Source organism: Chrysemys picta, chromosome 22 (assembly GCF_011386835.1).
Source record: "Chrysemys picta bellii isolate R12L10 chromosome 22, ASM1138683v2, whole genome shotgun sequence".
Lineage (NCBI taxonomy): Eukaryota > Metazoa > Chordata > Testudines > Emydidae > Chrysemys > Chrysemys picta.
In genome coordinates this window covers 21,635,352-21,648,232 of record NC_088812.1, presented here as the reverse complement: position 1 = coordinate 21,648,232, position 12,881 = coordinate 21,635,352, and the positions used below count along the sequence as shown (strand labels likewise).

Below are 12,881 nucleotides of genomic sequence, written 5' to 3'. Positions count from 1 at the left end.
CCACCCGGCCCCTGGAAGAGGGAACCCAGCCGGCTCACGCCTTCAGGGGGAGTTCTGGGAGAAGGGGGTGTTTAAGCTACCGGGCTACTTGGGGGTCAGTGCCGGGCCTGGGGGCCTAAGACAGGTGGGCCACGGGGCTCCGTTTCTGTGAAGGGGTAACAGACAGAGTCAGTGCCCAGAAAATGTGCCCCAGAGGCCACGGCAGACACCAGCGCTTCACCCTGCTGAGACCCCAGGAAGCTCAGACACTGAACCCCCATAACAATCTGGTGAGCCGTCAACAGAGGCAGCCCAAGTGATTTGGGACAGAGGCGTCTCTGGGGGAAATAGGAGAGGGAGGCAGAGTTGTGCCCCCTGCTCATGCTCTGGCCCTAGGTACCAGAGACCTGGAGTCAGGGGAAGAACTGAGCCAGAGAAGCATCAACAGACCCAGATCCAAGTTTATTCATTGCACTGGGCACAAAGGGCACAGCATGGCTCTGTGCCAGGGCCCACGGCGAGGGGGCGACAGGGGCAGCAGGCCAGGTGGGGCTCTCCGGTGCCCCAGGCTGGGTCTTGGCATCACTCCAGTCCTATCTTGCAGCAGCGCGCGGCCGTCCAGTCGATGCCGCCGCACTGGCAGTGGCAGGTGGAGTCGGTGCGAATGTCCCAGGAGCCGCAGGCCATTCCACAGGCACAGCCCGTGGGTTTGTACCCTGTGGGGGGATGGGGGAGGTGGGTTAGGGGAGCAGTTGGTGGCAGGATGGGAGTCATGGGATGTAGCAAGGTGCCCTGCTGTCTCCTCCTCCTCCCCAGCACGGAGGGCATGGCCCTGGGCTCCCTTGCAGCCAGGCCACTGCCCAAGCAAGGGGGGGGTCAGTGAAACGTCCCAGGGGTCTGGCCCAGGGGCCCACACTGGTCCCAGCTCCGCAGCATCCAGTGCCCCCGGGGACTCGGGAGTGGTGCGAATGCCGTTGCTCCAGGCACCCGGCAGCACATGTGCAGGGGGGCCCCAGGCAGGTTAGTGGTCCATCGCTGCCCCAGCTCCACACCCACCCAGGATTGCAGAGGGGGTGGGTTCCGTGCCACAGGGGCCCCTACCTCCTTGGGCCTGTGGGGCATTTGGGAAAGTGCTCTCACCTGCTGGGCAGGAGACAAGTGCCCCACGGGCTGAGACGTCCTGGCAGAGTAGCTTGGCTTTGGCGAGGGTGGAGGACACTGCAAGGCAAGAGGCAGAGTTGTAGCCGGCAGGACCCTGGGAGCGGAAAGGCTGCCCCCTCCCGCCAGGCTCAGGTGGAGAGAAGCTGTGACCTGGGCAGGTGTAACCCACCCAGCCTCACTCCATGTGGCACTCTGGTGCCCCCGAGTGGTGCCTGGGCTACATACAGCCGCAGCGCCTGGAGCTGGGTGCTGTAGCTGAGCCTCAGGCAATAGAGGCTCCTGGCCTGAGATCTGGACGTCTCATGTTTGATGCCGGTTGCCCACAGCCCCCCAGAAGAGTGTTACCCAGGGGAAGCCGCTGGGCATGCAACAAGACAGCCCCCCCTTCGGGCTGTGAAGAAAGGGCAGGGATGGAGGGAGCAGCCATGTCCGGGTGAGCAGCAGCCAGCTGAGAGATGGGTAGAGCCAGCCCTTAGAGACCCCAACCAGCCACACTCAGCCCCCGGGGGTGAGGTGGCGCTAGCTTTGCAGATGACACCTCATGGACCCCGTCTCCAGACGCACCTATGGGGTGACTGACCAGTCCAGCGGGTCTGTGGCTAAGGCACTGGGCTGAGCTGCAGGAGATGTGGGTTTAATTCCTGCCTCTGCCATTGACTTCCTGTGTGACCTTAGGTGAGTCACTTAGTCCCATCTGTGCAACGGGGATGATGATCTGCCTCTTGGCAATTCTTTGGGGCAGGGAGCGTCTCACCATGGCCTGTGCAGCACCTGGCACGACGGGGCCCAGAGCGCAGCCACTGGAATAGAACTAACACAAATGCCCGCTCCGTGCTATGCTCAGGCCTGAACCGAAGCTGAGGAATGACAGGGAGCCCCAAGGGTTCCAGCTCCCCCTCGCCCCGTTTGCACACTGAATGGGGCTGGTTGGGAGCAGAGCCGGGATGGGCAGTGAGAGAGCTGCCCCGTGTGGGTTTGGCAGGAGCAGGGATCAAACCTGGGACTCCCAGAGTCTCTGCCTAAGTCAAAGCCCCAGGCCTATCTGCTCTGAGGCAGTATCAGACACTATGTGGCTCAACCACTAGGGAGCGATAGAGAGCCACAGTGAGAGCATACAATGTTGCTCTTGTATGTGGCTGGTTCCACCAAGTTCTCATGTGGCTTTTCCAGGAAATTCCACCCAGCTGTTTATGGGATCCCATTAATCTTGGGTAAAAAGCAGGAGAAGATTGAACCAGTCACTGACGCTGCCTGTGTCTTATCTCAACAAAACACATCTGAGCAGTGAGCCTGGATAGGATGCTGCAGTGCTTAGAGCATCAGCCTCGGTCTGGGTTCAAGCCTCTGCTCTGCCACAGACTTCCCGTGTGATCATGGGTAAGTCACTTAGCCTCTCCAGCCCAGATCTACAAAGGTCCCTTGTTTTTAGACACCCTGTGAGCCACGTAACTCCCACTCAGCCGCTCCCAGTGCACCTGGCACCTAACGCACCTGGTGCCCAAGTGTTTGTAGTAAGAATACACTGGAGAGGGTGCGGGGGTCAGATGTGGTGGGGAGGAGGAGAGACAGGTACAGCACAGACTGTAAATGAGCCAGTTTGGGAGGAAAACCGTAGCTTTGGCAGCTCCCAGCATATGACGAATTGCAAAGCCAGTTCCCTTGCCCAGTCTGGGGCTCAGAGCAGAGACTGCCGGAGCTTCGCCTTTCGCTGCAAAGTCCCATCCCCCGACCTCCCCTAGCTGTGACCCCCCATCTCTGGGGGAGGCGCCCCTGGGTCAGTTACCTATGGAACTAATCGCTGCCTGCACCTTCAGATCGACCACATTGTCAATGACGCACTGAGCATCCGTGTGGTATGCGGGCACCAGGAGGGTGAGCAGGAGGAACACGGCAGCCTTCATCACGCCAGGTGCTGAGCTACCTGCAGGGGAGAGACCCGACCGACACATGAGACCCCAGGACAGGAGCCCTCTGGAACCGGTGGCAGGAGCCGAGGTGCACACAGGGCAGTGGAGTGGGGCACAGGCATGAGGGAAAACCACAGTGCCAGGGAAGGGGGTGAGGGTCAGAGGGGGGACAGGCAGGCCCAAGGAGGCAGGGGATGAGGGGAGGAGAATGTGGGGGGCTGGAAGGGATACTCAGGGGTGGGGGAATGTAATGCAGCAAATAGGGGAAAGGGAGGAAGGATTTGGAACAGGAGACTGGGAGCGGTGGGTGGGTGGGGAGGCAGGCAGGATGGTAATGGGGGGTTATTGGGGAGGGCTGGAATGGAATCCCCATCCTAGGGGCTAGCAGAGCAGGACTGCCTCCATGCTGCCAGTGGGGACCATATGCACTGGCAGTTACATTTTCAGGCTGAAATATACACACACATACACACATAAGCGCATGGGGAAAGGGGATTCCCGTTAAAGGTTTGGACCCTTAGAATTAGCTCCTCAGGGAAGTGATCCCCCCCCACCAACTCCTCCCCAAAACAAAATTAAAGCACCCACAAAAAGAGCCTAGTTTCTCTGCTCCAAGCTGCACCTGTTTCACTCGGCATGACTGTAAACCAGTTCGGTGAAAGCCGTGCGAGTCGCAGTGTGGACGTTCTTACTCCAATGGACTCGCTATTTGGTAAGGGATCCACTTAAGCTAAACTGACAGACATCTGGTATGGAACAGGTTAGGACTGGGCTACACACCATTGTGCACTGAGTTATCCGTTACAGACTGATCTAGTTCGTGCCGTGCCCCCCTGGGGTGGATGCAGCTAGAAGTGTATAAAAGCATTTATAGCAAAAGAGTATTTTAGTAATCAGTATCGTTAAATTGGTGCAAAACTGGGTTTAGACCAGTCCTTACGGGATTAAAACCAGATTTACATTGATTTAGTTTAAGGGTAACATTTTCACGTGATTTAGGATTCTAACTCCCATTGACTTTCAGTGAGACGAGGCTCCTAAAGGCCAGATGGTCAAAGGCATTTAGGCACCTAATGCCGCACATAGGCACCTAAGTCACAAAATGGAGTGTAGGCTCCTAAATTCTTTAGCTGCTTTACAAATCATTATCCCAAGCTAATTCCTTGCTACATAGGATTAAGAGCGTCCCCACTGTGCCTGGAACTAGATTAACTCCATCACTTTTGAAAGCCATTGAAAGTTACGCCACTGCCACCCTGACTATGGCCGAGGCCCCAGGGAGCTGGGCACATGCAGGAGCTGTGCCCCAAATCCTGCCCCAAGGCTCAGTCTGGAGAATCCCACGCGACCAATGGTACAAACTCACCTTCTGGCACAATCTTGCAAGATGCTGCTCCCCAGTTCACAAGCTGCCCCTTTAAATAGGAGCCCGCTGGAGCAAAGGTGGCGAAATCTTCCATCCCATTGGCTGCTTGACAACTGACTCCCCCTCCCACAAGTGTGGGGCAACCCCAGGGCTGTTCCTAACAAAGAATGTTTCTTTTTAAACTTCCTTGTTTGCTCAAACCCTGCCCAGTTCTTCATTGCCAGGGCCAAATTCTCCCCTGGTGTAACTCCATTACATTGAAGGCATTACACTCTTATAGGCTTTGGCTTTGAGGGTCTGCACAGACCTGGGGCTCCCCCTCTGTGGGAATTTCCAGGGTATTGTAAGGGGGTTGCTGGAAGGCAGGGCCACTTTGGGTTTGGCATCAGCTACCTGCAGATTGGAGACTAAGGGGTGGGCTGCGCTGCAGCTGGAGGTGTAATTAACTTTGCTGGAGCTAGCGAAGTGAAAATAGCAGTGTAGCCTCGGTGGTGCAGGAGGTGGGATGGGCCAGCTGCCCCACGCATGGACCCTGGGTCCCGGACCGGATCATACTCTGTGTGGTCAGCCCATCCCACCTCCCGTGCTGCCGTGGCTACACAGCTGCTCTAGCCCACCTGGCTACAGTGTAGAGCAGGGGTAGGCAACCTATGGCACGCGTGCCGAAGGCGGCACGCGAGCTGATTTTCAGTGGCACTCACACTGCCCAGGTCCTGGCCACCGGTCTGGGGGGCTCTGCATTTTAATTTAATTTTAAATGAAGCTTCTTAAACATTTTAAAAACCTTATTTACTTTACATACAACAATAGTTTAGTTATATATTATAGACTTATAGAAAGAGACCTTCTAAAAACATTAAAATGTATGACTGGCACGCGAAACCTTACATTAGAGTGAATAAATGGAGACTCGGCACATCACTTCTGAAAGGTTGCCGACCCCTGGTGTAGAGGCAAGTGCCAGAGATGGGTTGAAAATGCACCAGCAGGATTTGTAGCCCAGCACGGGGCTGGGCAGGGAGGGCAGACATGCAATCAGAGCCCGGCTTTCTGACCTCTCTCTAGCTGCTAGTGTGAGCCCCGTCTCACAGAGCTTAAGCCAGGAGGGACCATCAGACCAGCCAGTCTGTGTAGCACAGGCCATTGCACGTCACCCACATGTCCCTAATGCTGAGCCCAGTGATTCCTATTAGACAAAAGCATTTCAGCCCTTGGGTAACTCAACTGGTGCAGAAAACAGGAGAGATCGAGGTGCTGCCAATGGCCGAGGCCCCTGCAAGGCAGGGAATTGATTAGGGGAGGTGCCCCCAGCAGGCGATCCACACCACGTGCTGCAGAACAAGCAAAACCACCCCAAGGTCCCTGCCAGTCTGACCTGGGGGAATCGTCCTGAATATCCCCAAACCTGGGGTCAGCGTGACCTTGATCATAGGAGCAAGAGCCACCAGCCACAGACCTGAGCGCCATCCTCCCAGCCCTGGGGGGATGGGCACCTCTGTGCACCACTGCACAAATCACAGCCATTCCCGGGTAGCGCCGGGCCACTGGCACACAGAAGCCACTAGTCTGAGCTCTAATGGTCTAATGCCCTGTACTGGCCTGTGTGCAGACCCGGAAGGAGAGACAGTCCCTGCCCCAGAGAGCTCACCGTCTAAAGAGAGCAAAGAGTCCTGTGGCACCTTATAGACTAACCGACGTATTGGAGCATGAGCTTTCGTGGGTGAATACCCAGTTCGTCGGATGGTATTCACCCACGAAAGCTTATGCTCCAATACGTCTGTTAGTCTATAAGGTGCCACAGGACTCTTTGCTGCTTTTACAGATCCAGACTAACACGGCTCCCCCTCTCATACTAGTCTAAAGAGACAAAGGCCTGGGAGAGGAAACTGAAGTAAAGAGAGGGGAAGTGACTAGCACAAGGTCGCCCAGCAGGGCAGTGTCAGAACAAGGAACAGAACACAAATTGCCAGAGTCTCAGCCCGGTGCTCTAGCCATGAGACCACAGAGCCTCTGAACAGAGGGAAATGAATGATGAGGCAGAGATCTTCCAAAGGTCACACAGCGCAACTCAGGGAGACATCACCGGCCTGACAAGCTGGAGCGATGGTGTCTAGTTACTGCTGTTCTTGCTACACAAGTACCTCAGAGATAATATAGAAGTGTTGTAATAGTGAGCTTGCAGCAGAGCAGGAAATAGAACCCAGGAGTGCTGACTCCCAACCCCCTGCCCCACCTAATAGACTCCACTTCTCTCCCAAAGGGGGAAATAGAACCCAGGAGTCCTGACTCCCAGCCCCCCTGCTCTAAACTTGTGACAAAGGGGAATTTTCTGTAATATTTTTATAATTCCTAGGCACGGCTCCGTTTCCCTCACTACTTTGCATTGCTCCCCAGTGAGGGCAGAAAGGTTAAATCTGCTCTTGGGGCTGAGCAGAAGCACTGAGGTCCGTAGCTGTCTGGGGTGGAATGAATGGGGCATTAAAGGACTGGCTGAAACCGAGTGGTATCAGTGGAGGATCCAGAAAGACAATGGGACCCCAAAGCCTGAACAACTGACACCGCTCCGCAGGCAGAACATGTGAACTCAGCATCAGGGCCGGCTCCAGGCACCAGCCGACCAAGCACGTGCTTGGGGCGGCTCCTTGTAAGGGGTAGGCAATCTTGGGGTGGCGGGGGGCGCTCAGGGTTGGTTTTTCTTTTGGTTCGGCGGGGTGGCGCTCGAGGTTTTTTTTGTTGTTGTTTTTGTTTCGGCCGGGCAGCGCTCGGGGGGTGGGTTGTTTTTGTTTCGGCAGCGTGACATGGTGCTGGGGGGGGGTTCAGTGGCGCGGCGCTGGGGGGGTGTTTTGGTGGCGCGGCACTTGGGGGGGTGTTTCGGTGGGGCGGGACGGCGCTCGGGGGGCGTGTTTCGGTGGGGCAGCGCTTGGGGGGGTGTTTGGGCGGGGCGGCGTTCGGGCTGCTGTGTTTTGGCGGGGCGGCGCTCTTTTTTTTTGCTTGGGGTGGCAAAAAAGTTAGAGCGGGCCCTGCTCAGCATGGGCCTGGGGGAGGAGGTGAATGGACTGAGGGGTGGCAGGAGGCTAGGATAAGAGCTGGCCTCTGGGGAGATGCAGAGCTCACATCTGGGACCAACAAAGAGAGGAGGCCAAAAGTGGATTGGCTGGGTGGTGCGCTGGCGTGGCCAGGATAGACGGTGTCTTAGCCTTTGCTTCTCTGCGCTAACCTGGGGACTTCCTGGGCTGGGTTCTAGCTACTAAACCTGACTGGTTGTAAAGGCTCCTGGTGTCACTGCAAATCCTTGCCGAGGTCCGTTGGGGCCTGAGGAGCGGACAAGTGTCTGACCAGGTGTTTGTCTCAGCTGGATTCACTCCAGCCCCAGAGGCTCAGTCGCAGAGGCATTGAGGATATGTGGCCTATGCTTGAGGAAGAGCAGGACCCCTTGGGGGACTGGCCCACTGCAGGGATTCCTTTGAGGGACTGTTTAAAAGCTGTGGCATAGCAGAGATCCTGTGGACCAGTGACAGATCCCCACTCCTCACCCAGAGCTGGGAACGGAACCCAGGACTCCTGGCTCCCTCCCCCTTAAACCTCAACCCTCGCCCAGAGCTAGGAAAGAGAACCCAGGAGTCCTGCACTGACCACCAGCCTCTCCAGCACCCAGCTGCCCTGAACCTTGGCACAGGAGAAATCCCAAGAGCAGAAGCCAGCCGGGATTGACACAATAAGCAGATCCCCCTAAACCCAGGCCACCCTTCCTGAGAGAAGTGGGTGTGTGCAGGGGAAGCTCCTGCCTGGACCTGGGCCGGGGGGAGGGTTGGGTCTCCAGGGCCCCCCTTCACTAGTGCTGAATTCACAGATCTCATTGACAATGACTGAGCTCCTGCTGGGCGTGCGGAGGCTGAACACGCCCAGCCCCTCTCGGCAAGGCACAATCCTTCCATTGTCCCCAGCCCCAGGGCAGCCGCTCACCCAGCCCCGCTCCCCCAGCAAACAGACTTCACCCACATTGACGCAGCCATGGACTGGTTGGTGTAGACGTGGCACCATTTCTGCCAGGGGCTGTTGGCAGCAACAAGGGCCGGGGTCAACCAGCTAGGGAACCCTTTTGAAACTGACACATGCCAGGTCTCCGCAGGACCTGGGAAAACTGAACACTTCCCCTGGGCCCCCCTAGCCAGCAAATGTTCCTCACCCACCGCACTGAGTCCGTGTGAAAAACACAGAAAACTGCATTAAGGGGACCAGGCACAGAGCTGGCACCTGGGAAACGCAGCAACCACAAATCATCCCGATATGTGCACTCCTCCTCCTCCTCGTCCCCTGCTCTGCGGACCGTGGAGGGCCTTGGCTCTCTCACAATTTGCCCCATACAAAGTATGTCTACAACTAATAACTAACCCCCCCCCCGCCCCCTCCCCCCACAGTGCCTTTGGCAGTGCCCTTCACTGCCGTGTCCCTTCTGCAGGGGTGAATTTCCAATGCGCCCCACTCTGCTTTGCACCATCCCAGAGCCCTGGAGTGCACTGGGCCAGCCCCGTTCAGCTGCCAGGGGAAGCTGCCTGATCTAGTCCAGAGGCTGGCCCAGCAATAGTGATTTCAGCTACATTGGTGCTGGCAGGGGGCGTTGTCTTTAACCACAACACCATCTCCACAATGCCGTCTTTGTACACCAGCTCCACTGCCCAGGGTCCATTGCTGAGCCAGCTATAGCAATTACAGTACTAGTGGCACCAGGGAAAGGGGCCCTTATCAGAGTCACTCAGTGCGGTCAGTGCACTCAGCAGATTCAGTAAAGAGCTACCAGGGATGGGGGCCCATTAGCAGATAAAATTCCCCATGCACAGAATCCATGTCACCACACTCTCCCCCCCGCCTTAAAATGAACCTGGCTGGTTTGTGCCCATGCTCTACTCAGCCATGCAAGACGAAGGCTCTGGTTATGGCAACTCCTCACTCAGGGTTTGCTGGTGGCACTTCTGCTGCAGTCTTGTCGTACAACAAATAGACCCACCTTTCATCAGCCCTGCACCCACAACGTCAATGAATGTTAAACCAAATGGCCAAAATGGTCCCAGTGGGCAACAAACATGCAAATAAGGTCTGGCTCATTCTGTCTCTTCCTCCAGTTCACCACTAGATGGCAGCAGAGAGCCCCTCTCCTCTACATTTTAGACCAGTGGTCTCCAAACTTTTTTGATCGCGCACCCCTACAGGGCCGGCTCCAGGCACCAGCCCTCCAAGCTTATGCTTGGGGCGGCATGTGGAGGGGGGCGGTGGTCACCCTGGGAGAGCGGGTCCGCGGCCGGGCTCACCGCCCTCCCCCCGGTGCTCTGGCTGGCCGGGAAGAGCGGGGCCACCCTCCCCCAGCGCTCCGTCCGCCAGGGAGAGCGGAGCCGCAGCGGGCTCGCCGCCCTCCCCCGGCGCTCTCGCCGGCTGGGGAGAGTGGAGCCGTGGTGGGCTCGCCGCCCTCTCCCGGCGCTCCGGCTGGCCAGGGAGAGCGGGGCCGCGGCCGGGCTCACCGCCCTCCCCCCGGTGCTCCAGCCGGAAAGAGTTGGGCCGCCCTCCTGTGGCGCTTTGGCTGGCCGGGGAGAGTGGGGCCGCGGCCGGGCTCGCCGCCCTCCCCCCGGCGCTCCGGCCGGTCGGGGAGAGCGTGGCAGCGGCTGGGCTCGGCGCCCTCCCCTGCCGCGCTCCCCGCCAGGGGGCGGTGGGCGGCGGGAGGCTTTTTTGCCTGGGGCAGCAAAAAAGCCAGAGCCGGCCCTGCACCCCTATCAGTAAAAACAATTTGAGCTTGCACCCCCTGCCGCACCGCAGGGCCGGCTCTACCATTTTTGCCGCTCCAAGCAAAAAAAAAGGCAAAAAGGCGCTCAGACTCCTGCCTGAACTGCTGAAGCGGCGGTGCTCCGGCGGTGCTCCTCATGCCGCACACCCTGAAGGATCCTCTTGCGCACCCCACTTTGGAGACCACTGTTTTAGACCACAGGGCTTATTGAGATGCCCTGTGTACATTGGACGGGGAGGGGGTTTGACTGGGTTGAGCACACAGGGCTGGTGCTGTGTTTGCTGCTTTGTTATTGCCCTAGAGGGGTTCTCACAATAAATGTTTTGGTGGCCTCAGAGTGTGGCCACCAACTCTCACTGGTGGCCGCTCTGACACTTTTCCCTAAAATACTTAATTAACTTTGGGAAAAACAATTAAATGTGCACAGATTCACATCCAAATCAGTGTAATTTATATTTGTAGGGTTTTTGGCAGACTCAATAACAAAAATAATGCTGCCTCCCCTTCCTCCTTTCCCCCCACCAATCCAGGGCTTAAGTGAAAAGTGATATTTGTATATTTGTTAATATCACAGCACACTTAGTAGCTACCTGGGAGGCTATGAAAAGTGATATATGATATTAACAAACATACAAGTATCACTTTTCATAGATAGCTAGTAAGTCTACTGTGAAAAGTGATACTTGCATGTTTGTTAATATCACTTTTCCCAGCAAGCCCCAGGACCCATTGAGCTCTGGATGTGGGGGGCCAAAGGGAAGGCAGCAGGGGCCAGAGGCAATGGTGAGCCCGGGGCCGGGGCAATGTGGGGAATGGATGCGAGGTGAGGAAGGCAGCAGTGTCCGTGTGTGTGGTGGGGGTTGGATATAGGACTGTGGAAGGCAGCGGGGGCCTGGGGCAATGTGGGGGGATGGATGTGGGGCTGTGGGAGGCAGCAAGGGCCAGGGGCGATGGGGGTGGGTGATGAGCCCCACTGTCTCATGGCCAGAGCCAGGGCCTTGTGTCTGCTGCCATGCGGCCAGGACTGGGGGGGCTCAGTACCCACAGCCAGAAGCTGGAGCTGGGGACAGGAACTGCCATGAAGCCGGAGCTGTGGGTCAGCGCCTGGGGACAGTGCCTGCTGCTGCACGGCCAGAGCCCGGAGCTGGATGCTGGAGCCCAGGAGTGTGTGGCTGGAGCCAGGAGTCAGCACCTGCCTCTGCGTGGCTGGAGCTAGCACTCGCTGCTATACAGCCAGGACCACGGGTCAGCATCCGGAGCCAGCTCCCATTACCACGTGGCCATATCCTGAGAACAGAGCCGTGGGTTGGCATCTGCTGCCGTGCAGCTGGGGCAGGGGATCAGCACCAGGGGCTGGGGCCGCGTGGCTGGAGCCCAGGGCCAGTGCCTGCCACCGCATGGCCAGAACTGGGGGCCAGAGGCTGACTCAAGCGCCGTGGCCGGAGCTGGGGGTCAGCACCTGCTGCCCTGTGGCCAGAGCAAGGGGTTGGCGCCCAAAGCCCCATGCTTGGAGCCCGCTGCCTTGCGGCTGAGGCTGGGGGTTGGTGTCTGTGGCCAGGGCCTGCCACTGCGTGGTCAGAGCCCGGGACTGGAGCCGGGAGCCAGCGCCCGCTGCCACCCAGCTGGAACCAGGGGCAGGAGGCTGAAGCCCTGCAGCTGGAGGCAGGGGCGGCCCTAGACTAGCTGCCAGCAACTGGCATCCTAGGAGAACCATGCAATCCGCGCCTCAAACCCCAAGGGCAGATCTAGGCTGAGGTTTTTGGTAAACTGGGAAATATTTTGTCCCTTTTTTCCTTTTAATGTTTTTAAGCGTTTTTTTTTAAACAGAGGCTTAATTATTCGGTTTGTCCATCCGTCCGTCTGTCCAACCAATGTTTCTGAGATCAGATAAAATAGAGACATGAAATTTTCAGAATAGATTTGTACATGACAGCTAGATGATATTTCAGTCCAATTTCAAATAAGAATGCATTAAAAATGTTAATTATAATTTTTATTATTACACATCCAAAATCATCCATTACGCTATCCTGCTTTAACTGCCATTTCCACCACATCCAATATAGAAAGAAATAAGAACACTCTTCAATGAACTTTAACCTGTATTTACAAAACACTCTGAATAAAAAACACTCTGTGCTCTTAAAACATGACTTTTCTTGCTTTAAGTTTTGAAAATTCAGTCACAAGTTCTTTTAGATCCAGTTTTCCAGCTATTTCATGCTCTATTGACATTGTGGCAAGTCCAACAAGTCTCTCTTGCACCATTGTTGAACGCAGATATGTTTTTATCAAATTTAACTTTGAGAAGCTACGTTCCCCACTAGCTATGTTAAAAGAATGCGTAGAGCTATAAAAATGTTTGGAAAACTGTCTGTGAGTTTATTTTCACAAACAAACTTCAGAACTTCTTCAGGAGTGGAATGTTTCTTAAGTTGTCTTGAAAAAGCCTGAAGCTCACCACACAAATCTGTAGCATCAATGTCTTTTGAATTTTCATGAGTCAATGCCGACTCCCGTTTGATACAAAATTCTCTTACCTGTTTTGCTGTTTTCTTTTGCAATCTGTGGATATCATATAGAAAGCCAAATATTGACTCTAGCTGCTGCATATGTTGAAATCTTTCGTCAACCGAGTGAACAGCAGTATCAAGGATTGCGAAGTAGAAATTCACTTTGAACCTTTGTTTTGGGT

At 56.1% G+C, this 12,881-nt stretch overlaps 1 protein-coding gene across 1 annotated transcript; it reads right to left on the bottom strand.

The window, feature by feature from the left end:
• Positions 1–422: 422 nt before the first annotated feature.
• LOC101933675 (resistin) lies at positions 423–4,538 on the bottom strand. Its single transcript, XM_065576417.1, has 4 exons — positions 4,414–4,538; positions 2,924–3,061; positions 1,120–1,197; positions 423–695 (listed from the first exon to the last, which is right to left on the bottom strand). Exons 1-4 carry the CDS (start codon positions 4,505–4,507, stop codon positions 562–564), a joined length of 444 nt encoding a protein of 147 aa, XP_065432489.1. The 5' UTR covers positions 4,508–4,538; the 3' UTR covers positions 423–561.
• Positions 4,539–12,881: the final 8,343 nt, after the last annotated feature.